The sequence below is a fragment of the Carassius carassius genome, chromosome 32 (assembly GCF_963082965.1).
Source record: "Carassius carassius chromosome 32, fCarCar2.1, whole genome shotgun sequence".
NCBI classification, from domain to species: domain Eukaryota; kingdom Metazoa; phylum Chordata; class Actinopteri; order Cypriniformes; family Cyprinidae; genus Carassius; species Carassius carassius.
Genome location: NC_081786.1, coordinates 14,381,528 through 14,398,904, shown reverse-complemented (window position 1 = coordinate 14,398,904; position 17,377 = coordinate 14,381,528). Strand labels below are relative to the sequence as shown.

The following is a 17,377-nucleotide window of genomic DNA, read 5'->3' as shown; positions in this document are numbered from 1 at the left end:
TTATTATACTTATTGTTCTTGGAGTAAACGGGCCTTCAAATTCCCAGTGAATTTTTGATTAATATCCAGGATTTTTTCTTTAAGCTTCAAAACCATGGGCAAACCCCTCATTTTTAGGCATACACCTAATTGTAACTGTCTTGACTGGAATACAATATTCTGAGGAGTTGTATTTAGATTGATCTATCTGGCACCACACAAAGAATATGTTCCGCCAGCTAAAACCAAAGGGGTGTGAATCAAATATACTTAACATCTATCAAATTTTTTTGGTTTATTGTTTTATTGCACCGTTATGACCAGTATATGTATTAAATGACAACTGAGCTTCTTGGCTATACATTGTCCATCATGTCTAGTAACTATCAAAAGACACTAGATAAACACACAAACCCAAACCTGTTACAAACAAGTTGCTTTTATTATATTAGCTGGAATACATATAGTCTGCAGTTAAGCCTAAAGAGATGTCTAGCTCCATGCACAGATATTACAGTACAAAGGTGTAAGACTGAAACACAGTGTTATTGCTGACACTGAGAGGCTTAATACAATGAGCATTAATACACTGTTTCCTCATCGCAGGTTCACGCCGTACCAACACCTGCTTGATAACCATTCTGTCCGTTCTTTAATGATGCAGGCTGGATTTATATGTGCAGTGTCTTTGAGAGACAGCATAAGCAAATATCAGTGAACTTAAATTCAGTTACTCTGTGTTACAGCGTGTTTGCGTAAGTGTGTTTAAGGCCTGAAATCTGTCTTTGGCAGCGCTTTTAATACGGCACAGGAGATGAATGAACCCTGAATGAACAGAAGGGAAACCCACAGTCTGAGTGGTTAATAAAAGATGAGAACAGTACAGAACTGAACCATAGTGAGCCTTTGGCTCAACATATTTATCTTACTTTACCTAAACACTTCCCTTAGAATGAAAGAAAAAAAGCAACGTTTGAAAAGCTGGTGAACGGAGTCTGCCAAATTTAATAGTTCATACAAATTACAAATAAAACATTGAAATTAATAATCACTAAAAACACTCTCCAGGAGCCCAATAAGGTACACATCTACACAAACAAAAAATTGGGGAAAAAAATGAATGGCCCACTTTACAATATTACAGGATACTTTTAAATAAAACCTATACTATTGTAGTTTGAGGAGAGGGGGAAAAGCAGATAAGGAAGGAAAAGCTTGACAACAGAAATATTTACCCTTTTAATTTCAATAATGCTTAAGAAGCTGTTAGTTTCCTTGTAAACTACAACATCTTGGAATGATTTTTGGCACATTACGTGTCAGTTTAAAAAAGCAAAACAAAGCACTTAGCCGTACAGAAAAAAAAAAGACCAATTAAAATAAAACACTTTGCAGTCTATACAAATAATGTGGACAGTCCATTTGTCAACACCAACAATACAAGATCTGCCTCACAGTTGTTTGTAGGTGAACTTATTCTTTAATTTTGGCCAGTGCACAAACACACGTGTATATATATATATATATATATATATACACACACACCTTTGATGGCGGTACATTCAAATGATTAGGGGGAAATAAATTGGGGGGGGGGGGGGGATAGGCATATTAGAAAATGAAATCCATAAAGGTTAAGGAAAGGGTTAAAATAATCATTTAGGTTAAGTGCTGGTTAAGTGCAGATTCTCACCGTGACCAATTTTTGACCTTTCAGGACCAATGCTGTCTCACAATGCGGGTATAACACAGCCTTCAAACTTTATCTTCTGTACATTCAATATTACTTTATTGCTTATAAATGACATTTAGAACAAAATTACTACTATCTTCAATAAAGCTTAGAAAATTGTCACTAAAAATTATTAAAAACCATTCTGAGTAATCAATCAACATCTGTCAGAAGCTTAACATGGTAATGCTTTCTGACTGGTGTCATAACTAGGTTTAGATTGACCTCATAAATGTACACAAAAGTGATGTAGATAGGAAAACCTTGATGTAGGGAGATATTTTTTCCGGATTTAGTTCTTTTAAACGAACAGTATGTGAAACTATATAACCTTTGATCTGTTCTGAGACGTGTAATCGAAGCTCACAGCCATTATTTCCACAGAGAGCTAAAGACAGAAGTGGAGGAATGAAAATCAGAGACATGTGTTCGATGACTTCTGAGGGCGAACGGTTTACTGACACATTAGTAAATGGGGTTGAGAACTGAGGAAGAATTCCTTGACAATTGTGGATTCAGTCGGCCTCTTTCAGAAACTTTGGACTGACTTGTGAGCACATAAAAACGACGGTTTCCGACAGCTGCGGTTGCGCGTTGAACCCACAGAGCAGCCTAGAAACCTTTGCCTGGCCAGGGGGTTGGGAGGGAAGAGTCTGCTGGGATTTTCAGTACAGACTTGCACTATATCATCACATCCATCCGGCTCATGCTGCAGTTTTAGGATCACGTTTGCAAGCTTTGAGCGGGCACAATTTTATTATAGAGGGATTTACAATTCATAATGCCTGAAACTATTTGTGGAAGTTGAGAAATGGCTAAAACTCTACAGAATCCAGGCTGACCCTCCTGGTCCTTCTTGGTACCACACATAGACACCATCCCAAACAGTTCACCCTTTCTGCCTACTCTTTTGCTGCCAGCTGGTCTCACTTCCTCCCTCACAAGTTATACGCCCATCAAATACAGCACTGACCTACGACCTGCAACCAACACAGGGGTTGTATATCATGACTGCTGCTTTTGCTTTAGCCAGCTAATAAAATGGGTTTAGGGACCGGCAGGTTGGATTACAGCAGCCCAGAGCACTGAGGTATTCTGGGAAAGCAAGGGGATGAGATACAGGAACCAGCATGTTCGCTTCAACCCAAGACCCCTGAACAGGAAGCAGAGGTGAAGTCTGGGGAATGCATTTGGAAAGACATGTTTGGTACAAAGCCAAACTACCGACCGAAGTCTAATGAGTAATTGAAAAACTTTCAGAAATTCATGACAAATATATACTATAAATGCTGTATGGTGTAGAAAATTAAGTCTTGGTTTGATGTTTGGTGGTAAAATCATTATATTATTCATTACACATTACATTTTTTCCTGCTTAGCCACATCAATTATGTGTAGTGTCTCCATTTCTGAGGTCTAATCCAAACCAAAGCTGTAAAAACATTATTTATACATCAGAAATTACTGATTTTCAGAAGGATCTAGTCTGTTTTTGTACTTTATAAAACTGTTTTAATGATTTAAGTGCAATTACAAATTCACTAGAATGACTTAAAATGGATCAATCGATAGACCAAAAAAAAATAAATTCCACTTGTTTCAAAGACTCCTTCCAGCCCAAGCAGAGGGATGAATACAGGACACAGAAGCACACAAGACCAGAACGAAGAAAAACTGACTGATGTTGAGGTGTGGATCTTTTGAAAGCAGTAATAAGCAAGTAAGATGCTGCGAAGAAAGCAAACTGCTCACCTGAACATCAACTCCCCGAACTTTACATGTACAGCATTAGATTAAAACAAACACAAAAATAAAACATCCCACATTCCAGTGACATTGGAGACTGAGATCATCTGGCGGGCCGAGGGATAATAGACCCTTCGTCGTCATCGTCGGGTTCAATCGAGACACAGTATTGTATAAGAGAGATATTAATACACACAGACACTTTAGAGTATTCAAGGACAATAGGAATCTAAGCCTGAATGAGAAAATAAATCATTGGCGAAACTAGAGTTTAAAACCTAATAGAAACAGTACAAGACTTTTCAACTGCAGCAGCTCTATTCAATAATATTTCCACATGAGGACAAAGTGATGGGCATTCAGATGTTTTCAATGGTGAGGCCATTTATCCAAGCACAGGCATTCCTAACTTAAGCATTCTGGATCCTCTGTGGTGTCATGCTAGCCACCCTCAAGGCTCAACAAGCTGTACAGCTGAAATAACTGAAAACCAACCCATCTAGGGTTTTTTTTAAGACTGACTCAGACCAGCAGAATTCCTAACGCTGGTTTCCCAAGACACACTGAGAGTTCGGACCAATGTCTTTCTGTGCAAAGTTTGCAAGTAGAGTCACAGAGCGGCTGTGGAGTCCACTCTGAAAATCCTCCATAAATGTCCAACATTTGGGTTAATCCCGGTTAGCTACCCAAATGGACGAGGTCACATCGAGATGAGCTCTAGATGACTGGATTCTTCTCTAGCTGGTTTGGAATCCAAAGCAAACATCCCTTCAGAGCTACTTAGACAGGGAAGAGTCAACATGCAGATTTGTTTCCCAGCTTCTTTGTGTCGGTGGTCCTGTGTATTCGCTATGCTGATTGTGAGACCATCAAATCCAGTTAAAGAGATGAAGATGAAGGAATAGTACTAGTAAAATAATACATTTCAATAGACATGATCAGATACAAGGAGCAAATTACAAATAAGATTAAATAAACTTGGGCACCAGGCATGAAAAACTGGGTATATGTACATTAATGCACACTGAAGACTTAGCACTACTGGCTCTACGTGTGAACGCCTGGATAATCAATTAATTTTAGATGTGTGCAATAATCCCAATTGATTCCTGAATTAAACACCATCCAGAAACAAGTGAGATTGTCAGACTACTTACAAAGCCACAAACTGTAACCTTCTCCTTTTGAAAACACATGAAATTCAGGTTTGGACATCTACCAGGACCTGTGGCACCAGGGAGGACTGTGTGGGGTTCTCAAAGTGCTGATCCAGAGCCCCTTTCACATCCTTCAAACACAGTCACATGTCTGCGCCTCTCCCTTGTCACATCTGAAGACTTTAATACACTACGGGGAGCAGAAGAGGATTCATCGCTGTAGGAACATGTGACTGCTGTTCCCAAATGAAAGGCTGGAAGATGGTGAATTCATACAGGTGTGATTGATGTCAGAGCTCGATGAGGTGGTTCCCAGGAGTCACTGTCTGGAAATCTGTTCATCTGATGGTCTTTAAAGATATGGTGTAACTGAAGAGATGAGATGATCTTCATTCCTTGCGCACAAGAGCCGCTTTGAGATGTAAGAACTGCGGCAATAAAAACACACGAGGATACTTTAGGTCTAGACTCATTACCATGCGAGTAATTAGCTTCTACCTTGCTTTAATTAAGTATAACCTAGAATCCTATATGGTATCTAGATTTAGACAAGTGTAACTCAATGAGTTTCTAAGAAAAACGCATACCACTATTTGGAAATGTGGGTAATCTGGGTCAATTGTCCAGATGACGATTTGACCACGACCGGCTTCCATCAGCTGCACGGTTTCTGCTAGACCACGCTCCACGACTCCCAGACTTATCGTAGAGGTCCACGTCACCTGCAGGCTGCCTTCGCCATAAGGACGGAGCGTTTTCTCGATCGTCTGCAGACTGGGAAGAGAGCAAACATACAATAGACATGATTAAGTATACTAATGATTTCAATTGATTTCTATATCCACCAAATTCTGTCATGTTTGGAAGGGATATAGGCCTGTGACAATCACATAATTGCCTGACTGTAAAATTTTAATTTTATTATATGTAATATCACTAGGGTTGGGTACGGAAACCCGGTACCAATATGGCACCGGTAGCTATGCACCGAACCGAATCAGAACGAAGACTTTGGTGCCTCATTTCGGTGTCTCTTAAATGCCTGAGCGATCGGTTGAAACATTTGTCCTGGTTCTCTGAAATGTACGCAAGAAGCACGGGCATCGCTAGCCTTTTTTTAGCCGGGCTATAGCATTTATCTCCATAAACTGTACACAAATTCGCGATCGCCTCAGAGTCAGTCCGCTTAAATGTCATATGACCCCGGAGGCAGACCTATCTTCTTCCCGTCTTTCAGCACGCTCTTCAATCCTCAGACCGTGGCGGAGCAGCGCGAGCGGACTCAAACACAAATAGAGATGACAAGGTGTGTGTTTATCGACAGATTGTTAGAATATCTGTGCAGTTCTTTGTCATAAACACAGTTTACAAAACGTAACGAGAGAGCAATCGGTTTCTGATCTACTGTAAAGTTTTCACTCATCACACCGCAGCTGTTTCTAGCCCTTAACGCATATGAACACATACTTTAATTACACTTATTTAAATATACTTAATCTAATTATGCTACTGTGCAAAAGTCTTAGTCTTAGGCAGTATATTGTCAGACTGCTTGTGCATTCAAAAACTAGATTATTATTAAAATTAATGGCAAAATGAATGTTTGGAAATGTAAACTGATATTTCCTACTGACATACTAAAGCAAAATATATAAAATAACTGGCTTAAAACCCTTTTTTGGGGTGAAAATACTAATGTGCCTAAGACTGTACTTTACAAATGACATTGTTGCTACTTTATAAAGATTGACCATACAGTAATTCACAGAACTGGTTGAAGACAGTGACAGACAGCACTCATTTTAACTAAATATCAGAGTGATTGACAGAGATACAATAGGAACACTATGTGTGGTTTTGTATTAAATAATGACCCAGATCGTGAAATACATTTATTAGCCTAAGAGTAAGGGAAGCTTGGGAAATGAGAGCATCCAAGGAGCATGTGAAAGCTATGGATTTATTTTAAATCTTTTAAATGTTCTTTAATGTTTATCCTTTTAAGGCATTTTTATTTATTTATTTATTTTTATAGAATTATCTATTCAGGCACCGTTAAGGCGTTTAGGCTGTTTTAAAAGTATTGAAATGGCACGGGTATCGAATAAAACCCAATCGATACCCAACGCTAAATATCACTGATTAGTAAATAGTGTGAAAATTAAATCCCTTTATTTGAATGGCAATATATATAAATGGCATTTAAAGCAAATAAACAAATGCCATGAAATGCATTTTTTTTTATTTCTCTCTAATATATTAATATATTATAAAATATTACATTTCCACTCAATTGAGATTATTGTACATAAAAAAAAAAATACAGACTGTCAAAGAGCATTTTCTAATGGATATAATAAATACATTTATAGAAATGTTTAAGACTTTGTGTGACTTTTTTATATATTATCAATTTCCACGAATATTCCAGGCTGGCACAAAACCAGTCTTAAGTAGCACGGGTATTTTTGTAGCAATAGCAAACAATACACTGTATGGGTCAAAATTATTACTTTTTCTTTTATGCCAAAAATCATTAGGATATTAAGTAAAGTTCATGTTTCATGAAGATATTTTGTACATTTTCTACTGTATATATATTTAAAAAAATTTACCCTTATGACCAGTTTTGTGGTCCAGGGTCACATATATCATGTAAGTTTGCGTTCTAAAGTTAAAAAAAAGAAAAAGAAACTGTGTGAACAACTGAGCAAGGACCTAAAGAGAACTATTTTAAACATAACATTTAAACAGTCCTAGATGTTTAATTAAAATATGTGTTGCCAATTCCAACAAAGGTATAAGTATCAGACCAAACATTTATTAGACACGTCAGAGGAGAGAAATTGCTCAGACCGCAGAACATGTCCTAATATAGAATGATGATTGTCTCTTTTCTTTACCATGAAGGTGGAGACTTTACACAGCCAACCAAATGGTTCATGACGTCAGTTATAAAAAGTTCCCAAATGAGGCAGCAGGATATGCCACACACTGCTGTGGAATTTCGTACACAGCAGACAGATGCTAATTGTCCATAATAGGGCTTGAGGCCTGCTGGGATACGAGAGGTGGGTGTACAGGAAACCAGTTACGATGCATCGGGGCAGGCGCAACCTTGCAACTTCCTGTGTCACTCAGGAAGGGGCAATGGGTGGAAATGACCCAAGCACAATCTTACAGAAAGATGTCATGACGGAATGGGTTTCATGTAGATCCATGGCACAGAAAAGCCATTTATGTGAATAATGTGAAGTTACAGCTTATAACTGTAACTTGCTCCTAGTGATTGTCCTGAAGTGACAAATGTATTTTGACATGTATTGTCATATATATATATATATATATATATATATATAGTTTTTAAAAATAAAAATTTGGCTAACAAAGATCAAGTGTTTATATACTTAGTATCAAGAACAGAACATGTGGTCTGTTACGAAAAGATTTTGAAATTGTGAATTTCTTAATACCTAACATTATCATTCAAAACTATATTGGATATCAAAGTACTACAAAATTACCTTCTGATATACTTACGCAACACATTTATTTGTGTATGAAATATTTTTTATGAACACTACAAATGATTGAAAACGAATTACCAATTCTATTTATTGCTACTTTTTTCTACTCTTAGTTGGAAGTGTCTTCATTAAAAAACATTAAATAAGATATAAGGAGATTCTTTTCAAGCTGATAAAAAAGAAAGAAAAGAAAATTCACACTACACAGATGCCATTAACCAAAGTGTTGTTGTTATATTATGTATATAATACAAAGCAAAGTGTTATATAAATAAGTAGTTAATGGTTGCCTGTCTAAGCACAACTGTCCCAGTATAAAAAAAAAAAAACCCGGTGATCAAAATTCCTCCATAAATCACTCCAGATTTGTGTATTTTTATACGCAGGGATGAAAAGTCATTCCAGCTCTAAACATAACACGACATCTGGCCAACCAGGATTACTTTACTTTTATACTGCTCTCCACGCAGCAGGAGTATTAATGACTTTAGCACATATATTTGACTCACATAGGCTTTGTGTCAGAGATATGAAACGGGTGACCTTGATCTGTGAGGACAGTCCTGGACACGTGCCTTCATTAATAATGGAGGAGATAATACCTCTGCCCCATCAGCACAACAACACCACATCACTGATGGACAGATTGAATCTCCCTCTAATCACTCTGGTATTGATCTTATATAAGACACAGTCTGGAAATCCGTCTGAAGGTTTAAATAAAGACATCCACGGTCAAACTATTCCACTGTAGATACATTGAAATTAAAAAAAAAGGAACCACGCCATGTGATACAGGTCCAGAGAAATAAATAGAAATAATGGAATCAACAATTCAATCCTGCATCCACAGCTGTGACCACAATTCACTTAGAAGATCTGTTTTATTAGCTGAAGTCTGAGGAGTTTTACAATGGAACTCGTAATTATCTACAAACAGCTAAAAAGAAAAATGGAACAAATTCTCAGTTTATAGGATTTCTTCATTTAAACACTGATCATGCTGTGTCACAATCATAGTGAAAACCCTGAGTGAGGCATTTATTGAGATGTTTAGTATACATTCAGAGTAAAAAAAAAAAAAAGGAAAATCACATGAGTTGGAGATAAAGTTGAATGCATGCCTGACCAGGGCTGATTAGATAAATCCTTCCTAATGGATTCCAGATTGAGTGGGAATGGATAAAATTTGCTTTCAATCAGTTGCAAGACTGAGAATATGTAGTTATTACTTTGGCTATTGCCATTTTTACATCCTTGGAGTTGACTTGTATTCAACCTAAACAAACTTTTTTGCTTAAGGCTATATTTATGCTACTTTTCAATTTAATGTGTAGATTTGATCGTTTTAGACTTGACCCATACCCAGACCTCTAATCTCAATCTTATTATCTAAACAAAGAGTGATATAGCTGTATAATAAAAAAAAAAAACAGTCACTCTTTACACAAAAAAAGTATGAAAATATAATTCCGTAATGTGTATTTAGTATACATACAAATTCTAGCTATGAAATTAGCATTATAAAGACAAAAGAGTGAGTTATTTTATTCTAAAAAAAATTATTCACTATTAAAAACTACACTGTAGTGGAATGAAAACGACTGAACTCAGAATTCTTCTGTGACGTATAAGTAAACACTGTTGGATGTAGTAGATACATAAAACAAACTCCTGAGAGAGTGTTTTGATGGAGTTTATGTTTTACCATAAGGCAAAAAATGCACACATTTGAAGAAAAGGCCTGGCATACATATCTGTATCCATTTTTTACCCCTTTTTAAATTTAAATTTAAAGGTTTATGGCACAAATCATGTTTACTTCTACAGATGGAAAGACGCTTTAAAGCTAAAAGAGATAAAAGATTAATGACAGAATCCCCGACAGAGAGAAATAAGAGTGAATGAATGATTGTGTGATCACAATAGCAGTATATTAACTTAAAGCTGCAATGACAACATGAAGAACCATTGCTAGCACAAAGAAAACCAACCTTCACTGAGTGACAGAGAGAAGAGAGTAAGACAAATGATCTGACCTCTGGTTATGCAAGTGTTAGAATTCACTTGTGCATTAATCTTTCGGCTTTCTCAGATAAACGAACAGACATTTACCATTCATCAGAGCAAAAGACTAAAAAACAAAACAAAAAAATCTAACATGGCATGAAATTGAACGTGAGAAAGAGAAATTGAAGAAAAAGGGGCAGTTTTTGAAGTCTTGTGCCAGGAAGGGGCCATGTTTATGTCTCAAAGGCCATCTCAATAGTTTAATTAGGTCTGGGCTGTTTGAGATGTTTAATGAGAGGATGATGGTAATTGGTGAGCTGATAGGATGCAGCTCTATTCTCTTACTTGTATTCTCAGTAAGTGAAAAAGGATGAAAGCCAGTGAAAAGGGCCTGCTTTCCCTGTTTTGTTTTGACTGCTGGGGTGACACCAGACTCGAATTGGTTTAGCTGCTGAGACAAAAACTGCCCGCTGACCTGACTAACAGTTTTGCTGAAGACAAAGGCATGGCCTCTCACTCATCCATTATTAGCTCTTTCCATGTATCAGTATCTTACAAAGAAATATTACTTCCATAATATATATATATATATATATATATATATACACACACACACACTAGGGCTGTCAACGAATATTCTAAATTCGAATATATATTCGAATAGTTTTTAAAAAACGAATTTCGAAGGTGAAATTAATATTCGAATAAAACAAAAATGTGGAAAAAACGCCCGCGGTAGTAGAGGCGTGGTTGTCTGCTTTGCGAGTAGGCGCGCTAGCGCGCCTGAGGATTCAGGGACAGGTCGCAGGAGTCGCACTGTCTGGCACAGCATCACTGCTGAAAGTTGACGCGTCTTCATGGAAGATGGCAGCAAGTGCAGAGCCCAACTCGACCGCAGCAGAGAAAGCGAGGTAAAATTGTTGACCCGCGAGATGAAGTTGTATGCAAGCTATTCAAGATACAGTTAGCATACCATTCAACCATGAGGTCACATCTCAAAAATATGCACCCAAATGAGCATGGCATAATGTGTGGAACTCCAGTTAAACAGTCACGTCTTGACACTTAACGTTACTTTGCATCGCCCGCCACAAGCTCTTTGTCTCCAACACGACAAGAGGCCATAACGGATCAATTAATTTCGTTCATTTGTAAGGACATGAGACCGATCAGTATCAAGGATGGGGCAGGCTTCAGGGAGTTCTGTCAAGCAATGGAAGCGAGGTTTGATTATTTATCGTTTCATGTCAAGGAAAAGTTCCATGTTTACCACAGCACAGCTCGCTCGGAGCATTCAATGCCAGTTCTATATGCTGTAAAACTTCAATTAATATTAATAATATTTAGTTCAATCACTGAATGAAGCCTGCTATATTTGGGACAGAATTCACGATCAGCACTGAAAAATGTGTTTGTTCATTTAAACCGTTATGCGCAGAGAGGGTGAGAGACCGTGAGGTCTGCAGTCTTGGCCATTAGTTGATTTCCTTGTTTTTTTGTAGGTAATACGTTGTCAAATATGTTTAAACTTACATAGAACCCTATACAAGTAGTTATGTCTCTTTGTATTATTTTGTCCTGTTATTGACGTAATGCGCGTCATTGACAACATGCGCCACCAGATGTTCGAATAGTTCGAATATTCATGTTTTTTTTTAGAGGGAATATTCGAACGTCATTTTTTAGCAATTTTGACAGCCCTAATATACACGTGTAGAGACCTACATAAAACTGTCTGAAGCAATTAATTAGGAGGTGTCCACATACTTTTCGCCATTCATGTGGAGTATTATACCACTTTAAAAGGAAGCAAAAATATTAAATCGAAGATGTCAACCTGATCAGAAAGTTCCATACATCCAAACTAATATAAACAATAAGATCCTTGTTTATTAATTCTCACTTCAGCTTAGTCTTGCGTGTACTTACAATGTATTCAAATGACTGAAGACATAGACTGGCTACAACTGGAAAACAGTTTCCTGGTTAGGATTCCATATCAAGAAAAACAGAAGAGAAAGATATCTCAAGGGCCTATTTTTCTCTTTCAGCAGACAGAAAGTGATCTAAAAATACTCCATGCTCTGCCCTCTTGACCTACCAGATGCGAGTATTACAAGAAAAACTTCCAAATCAACACCATGTTACAGCAGAGTAGCGCTACTGCAAACAGGAGCAAGTATACAGCATATAAATTTTAAGTCGGCACGTTATTTGAGTGGACTTTTCTTCTCTGGTGAGGATGAGCGGTAGTTGAGTGGAACACACATTCAAAGAGTGGAATATTGAGCGGAGCATCAAACTGCGCAGTGACAAGGAGAGTGAAACATGCGCGTGAACACTAGTGGGCAGGGCACGTCACACCATATATATTATTATTATTATTATTATTATATGTAGCCTATCTTTTTGGCTCACATTTTCGCATACATTTCCGCAATTCCGTCATCTTTATTTTACTAACTTACTGCATGCTTAAGGTGACCCAGCTGACCTCACCAGGTCTCACCAGGGGGCAGAACACAAACTACCAAGAGTATAAACAAGCAAGATTGGATTTGGATAATCAGATGATTTGCATAGGCATACTGCTGACCTAACCTCAATTTTACCAGGATATTTTATGTAGGGGTGCTCCAATTGATCGGCTACTGATTGCTATTGGACAATATTGCTTTGGGAAATATGATCATCTCCACAAAAGGGCGATGTTTGGCATGACATGCAGTGCCACCATCTCAATCTCTGTCTGGCGCAGGTAAAATAATTATAATGCTGAAGGTGAGGTACACTTCATATTTCTTTATTTATTAACTTACAAAGTAACTTGAACAAAGTAACAAAGTTTCTCTGAGACGTAATTTCAAACAGCATGCATAAATCAATGTACGCTCTTTTTCAGCTCAAGGAATCAGGATTGTGCTGGGTGTGCTATTGTGCAACAATTGCCCCATTGTAAAAAAAAAAAAAAAAAAAAATTCTAAATCGGAGCTCCCTTATTTTTACGCACTTGTTTAACTTTATCTTCATTGATCTTCATTAAAAACACCCATTGGTAGACTGAGCAGTAAAAATTTAAATTGGCAAGGAATATAATGCATTCATACTAACAAACTAGTTTATATCATGATAAATATTCAAATTAAATGTGAAACTATGCAAAAAAATGAATTTTTAAAAGGGCAAACACATTTATAAAATGTATTTAAAGGTTAAATTAATTTATAAAATTATCTTAGCAGGGCTATGCTTGTCCAGTCTGTTAATGAAATCTACATCTTTTTATTGAATATGGTCAAAAGGTAAAAAGTCAGTACTCACTATGGGGTGCTTACGGCCTCTTGGCTGAAGTTGCTGAGCACTGACAGGCTCATGTGCAATAGCCCTCTCTGGAGAAGGAGTCTTCTTGTTCCGTCGTCCCAGATCAGGGACTGATGGTGCTGCATTGTTGATCCTACGCATGTATACTTCGACTGGGCTTGGTTTACTTCCACAATTTGCAACAGTGCTGGAGTTTGATGGAGTTTCCATTACGGTAGTTGCCCTATATGCTCTCCAGGTGGTTGCAGACTCGCCCTCATCCTCTGTGCCATCTTGCCTTAGTGCTCGAGCAGATTCATCCACAGAAGCTGCCCCATGGCTTCTCCAAGTGCTCCTGACAGTGACATTTCTCATTTCTGACAAACTGTCATCATATGAGTTGTGGTTGTGGTAGCTTCTCCAGCTGGTCATGGCGGTGCTGCTACTGCTGCTCTCAAAGCCAGACTCAATGTCATTGTTTAAGTCCGAAGCTTCTGAAGACTGGAGGCTGAAGCTGCTTTGAGATATGAGGGCTGCCTCCACAGGAGAAGTCTCAAGGCAACTGTGAGTTTCAGAATATTCAGCATCAACCTCACTATGACGTAGAGTGATCTCACTCTTTGGGATGGATATTTCGTAAGGTATAGAGATGCTTCCTCTGTGCTCAATACTGGGGCTGATAACAATATTACTTGTGGAAGTGTGCCTTTCCTTGGAAGGGGGTTCGCTTGATAAACTACTGCTCCGACTGCTTGTTCGAGAGGAACTGGGATCATTGGGATAAAAGGTGATACTGCTGGTCATCTTGCTGGTCAATACTGGCTTAGTGGAGATCTTGGGTTTTCCACTGGTGGTCAAAGGCTCTGTGACTCCCCCTGACAACATTTCCTTTCTATCAATCTCAACAATGGCTTGCTTGATGATAGCTTTTGACCGGAGGGCTTCACGAGGGCTGCATAACCTGCGGACCTCAATACCTGAGGTAGAATGCATAGTTTCCTGGTTATCCCCTTCCACCGTAAGAGGCCTGTGTTGCTCCTCGCTGAAGGGGACCTTTGAGGAACCATCCGAGTAAGATTCTTGCAATTGTGAGTATCGAGTGTATTTTCTTCCACTTGACATCTGGGGGTCGTTTTGCTCACCTACCGATCGTCTGGAGCCAGTGGATTCTGTTTCAGAGGCTGAGGAGTGACCATCAGAACCATGCTCACTCAGAACAGATGGAGATACATGGGATCTGTAAGCAGTATAGGATCCATTTGCCTTGGACATACTCAACATTGCAGAAGCATCCTGATCTAGATTCTCAGGTTCAGTTAGTCCCTTCTCAGATGAAGCAATGACAGCAGCACTGGCTGAAATTAGGAGTGACCCATCAGAGTTGTTTGATTCACTATCATTTCCAGGGTACCTGGACAACTTCTCTGTTCGACTCTTATTGCTATCACTGTCGATTTGCTTGACCGATGGCTTCCAAGACCTTTGGTCATTAGCAGCTGGAGGATAGCGACTAAGGACTGAAACTTTCTTGCTTTCACTGAGAGTACTTGATGAGGCACTTCCAATTTTTTCATCTTTCTTTCCATCTTTTGTCTCATTATCAGAAGTAGTACTGGACACACCAGTCCTGACAACTTTCCTGACACCATGTGCTGGACTAAGAGTCCTTCGTACAGTCTTTGGGGAGCTTTCTGTGGAGTGACACAGGTCTTTATTCCTCTGCTTAGTTTCTCGTCTCTGCTGAGGAGATGCCTGTCTGCTTTTGTACTTCGAGGTGACTGGTTCAGAAGCAGCAGGACTCCTATTTAGCAATTTAGGTTTCTCCTGTCTGAAGCTTCGTACATGGATCTCTTCATTTTCTGCCTTGCCATTTTCTAGGACCTTTGTAGTGCTGGTAATTGCAGAATTTCCATTACTACTGCTGCAACCATTGAGCTGCATTTTCATCTGCTCAACCTGGTCATTGAGAGCTTGACTACGGTTTCTCTCCTGCTGGTACTTTTCGATCAATTCAGCATTCTTGGATTCCATGTTCTTCAAATCCTCCTCCACTAACTCCATCTGCTTCAAACGATTCTTCAGTATTTCCACTTCCTGGCTGAGGTCTTTAACTTTATTATCTTCTTGCCCCTCTAAGCTATTTTTCTCATTCTCTGACTCATTTCTTAAATCTAGGTCACCTGAATGCTTCAAGCAGTCAAGACTATTCTTCCTGGCCAGTTTGCATGTAAGGCTTGCTGAAAACTCATCCTCAATTCGAAGATCTCTGGAATCAAATCGTCTGTGGTCTGCTGGGTCTAGTTTGTTTTTCTGACGTTCAAGCTTCTCAGTCAGCTTGAGTATGATTTTCTCATCCTCTCTCTGCCTTTCCAGTAGTCTTTTGCGTTCAGTCACAAAGGTCTGAGTTAGACTCTTTAGTTTCTCCATCTCTCCAGTAAGGGATTTCTCTGCCCTGGCAAGTCGAGCTTCAGAAGTATCCACTTCCTTGACACGGGCCTTCAAGGTATCAAGCTCTGCTGCAAGCTTTTTGGTCAAGTTTCTCTCTTCGTTAAGACTAAGGCACAACTGGGTACTGTCTGACTTGCTTTTACCAAAAGCCTCTTCAAGCTTCTCAAGTTCAGTCATTCTACGCTGAAGACGCTCAATCTCTGCTTTAAGATTATTGGTAAGTCTCTCTTCCTGATCTAATTTCTCCCGAACCTCACGACAAAGATCCTCCGCTTTCCTGACCTCTTCATCTTTGCCTTCAATTTTGAGCAATCTCTTACGCATTGTCTCCACATCGGCAAACAGTGAGGAATTGCTACCCTCAGCCTGAATGATTTTGTCCTGAATGTCAAGAAGTTCATCTTCAGCCTTCTGTAGTTTGCCTCTGGCCTCTTCAAGCTCATCCAGACGTCGTCCGAAGCTCTGCAACTTGTGCCTCAGATGACGACTTGTTGTGTCTGTCATTTTTTCTTTCTTATCCTAATTTACTGTGAGGTCTTTATGATTGTTTGATGGAGGGGTACATATTTGTATGGTGGTGTTTTCTAAGTGGTTCCGGGACTCTTAAGAAGAAATGATAAAGGACAGGTCCCCGTTTTCTTCCTACCTTCAGGAGGATGTTTTGAATGCTTTTTATTTCAGTCTTGTCACCACTATCACTGATGATCCAAGTGAGTTCTGACCACCTTCAAGACAGAAAAAAAGAACACAAAGCTGAAGTGCCTGTTGTAAAACAGATACAAGCATATTTATTATAAAAACAATATGAGAAATGTCTGTAAAATTTGTTTTCAGATTTCACACATCAATGAGTGTTTAGTTAATGACAAAATCCTTAATACATACTTTATCTGTGCATGATTTTACATTCACAAACCTTCAGTTTCAACCTTCACCCTACAAATTTTTATGTGCTTTTTAAAAATCAGAGCACACATTAATAAGCCAATGGAAAGATTTGGCCACTAAGATAAGGAATACCTTGGAAGGGGGACGCGGATGACAAAGAAGAGGACATGCACTGCTTTGTTGGACCTCACCACCACCAATGATAATTGCAGCATCGATTTCTTGCTGCACGTTTGTTGAAAGCAGCACAAGTCACTCATTCTGCCCTCTGTTTATATGACTTCATAGTGACAGCCACCCCTAATCACAACCTCATGATGCTGAGCAAGAGTTAGAACTAGGGCTGAAACGATAAGTCAACATTATTGACAATAAAAAATAGTATACAAATATTTTTGTTGTCAAGTAGTCATTTGATCTCATATGACTTAAAGGGGGGGGGGTACAATGGTGTTTCGTGTATTCAGAGTTGTTCACTGTGTTAAAGAGATGGATTCTCATGCTAAACATGGCCAAAGTTTAAAAAAAATAATTTAGAAGAATGACTGAGAATTTCTGTGCCAAAAATCTCACTTCCGGGTTGGTACAAG

General features: G+C 38.6%; 1 protein-coding gene across 2 annotated transcripts in view; it reads right to left on the bottom strand.

Moving 5' to 3' along the window:
* Window positions 1–1,204: 1,204 nt before the first annotated feature.
* The window catches only part of luzp1 (leucine zipper protein 1), a 72,867-nt gene continuing 56,694 nt past the window's right edge, over window positions 1,205–17,377 (bottom strand). Inside the window, exons 2-5 of one of the 2 annotated variants that reach the window (XR_009425043.1) lie at window positions 13,473–16,624; window positions 5,202–5,388; window positions 4,615–5,042; window positions 1,205–4,364 (exon numbers count right to left, since the gene is read on the bottom strand). Coding sequence is in view for 1 of the 2 variants with exons in the window: in XM_059520449.1 (XP_059376432.1) it covers window positions 5,230–5,388; window positions 13,473–16,403 (3,090 nt within the window). In the remaining variant the exon portion in view is untranslated. Of the gene's footprint in view, window positions 5,043–5,201; window positions 5,389–13,472; window positions 16,625–17,377 lie in introns of both variants that reach the window. The other variant, XM_059520449.1, reaches the window with a different exon arrangement.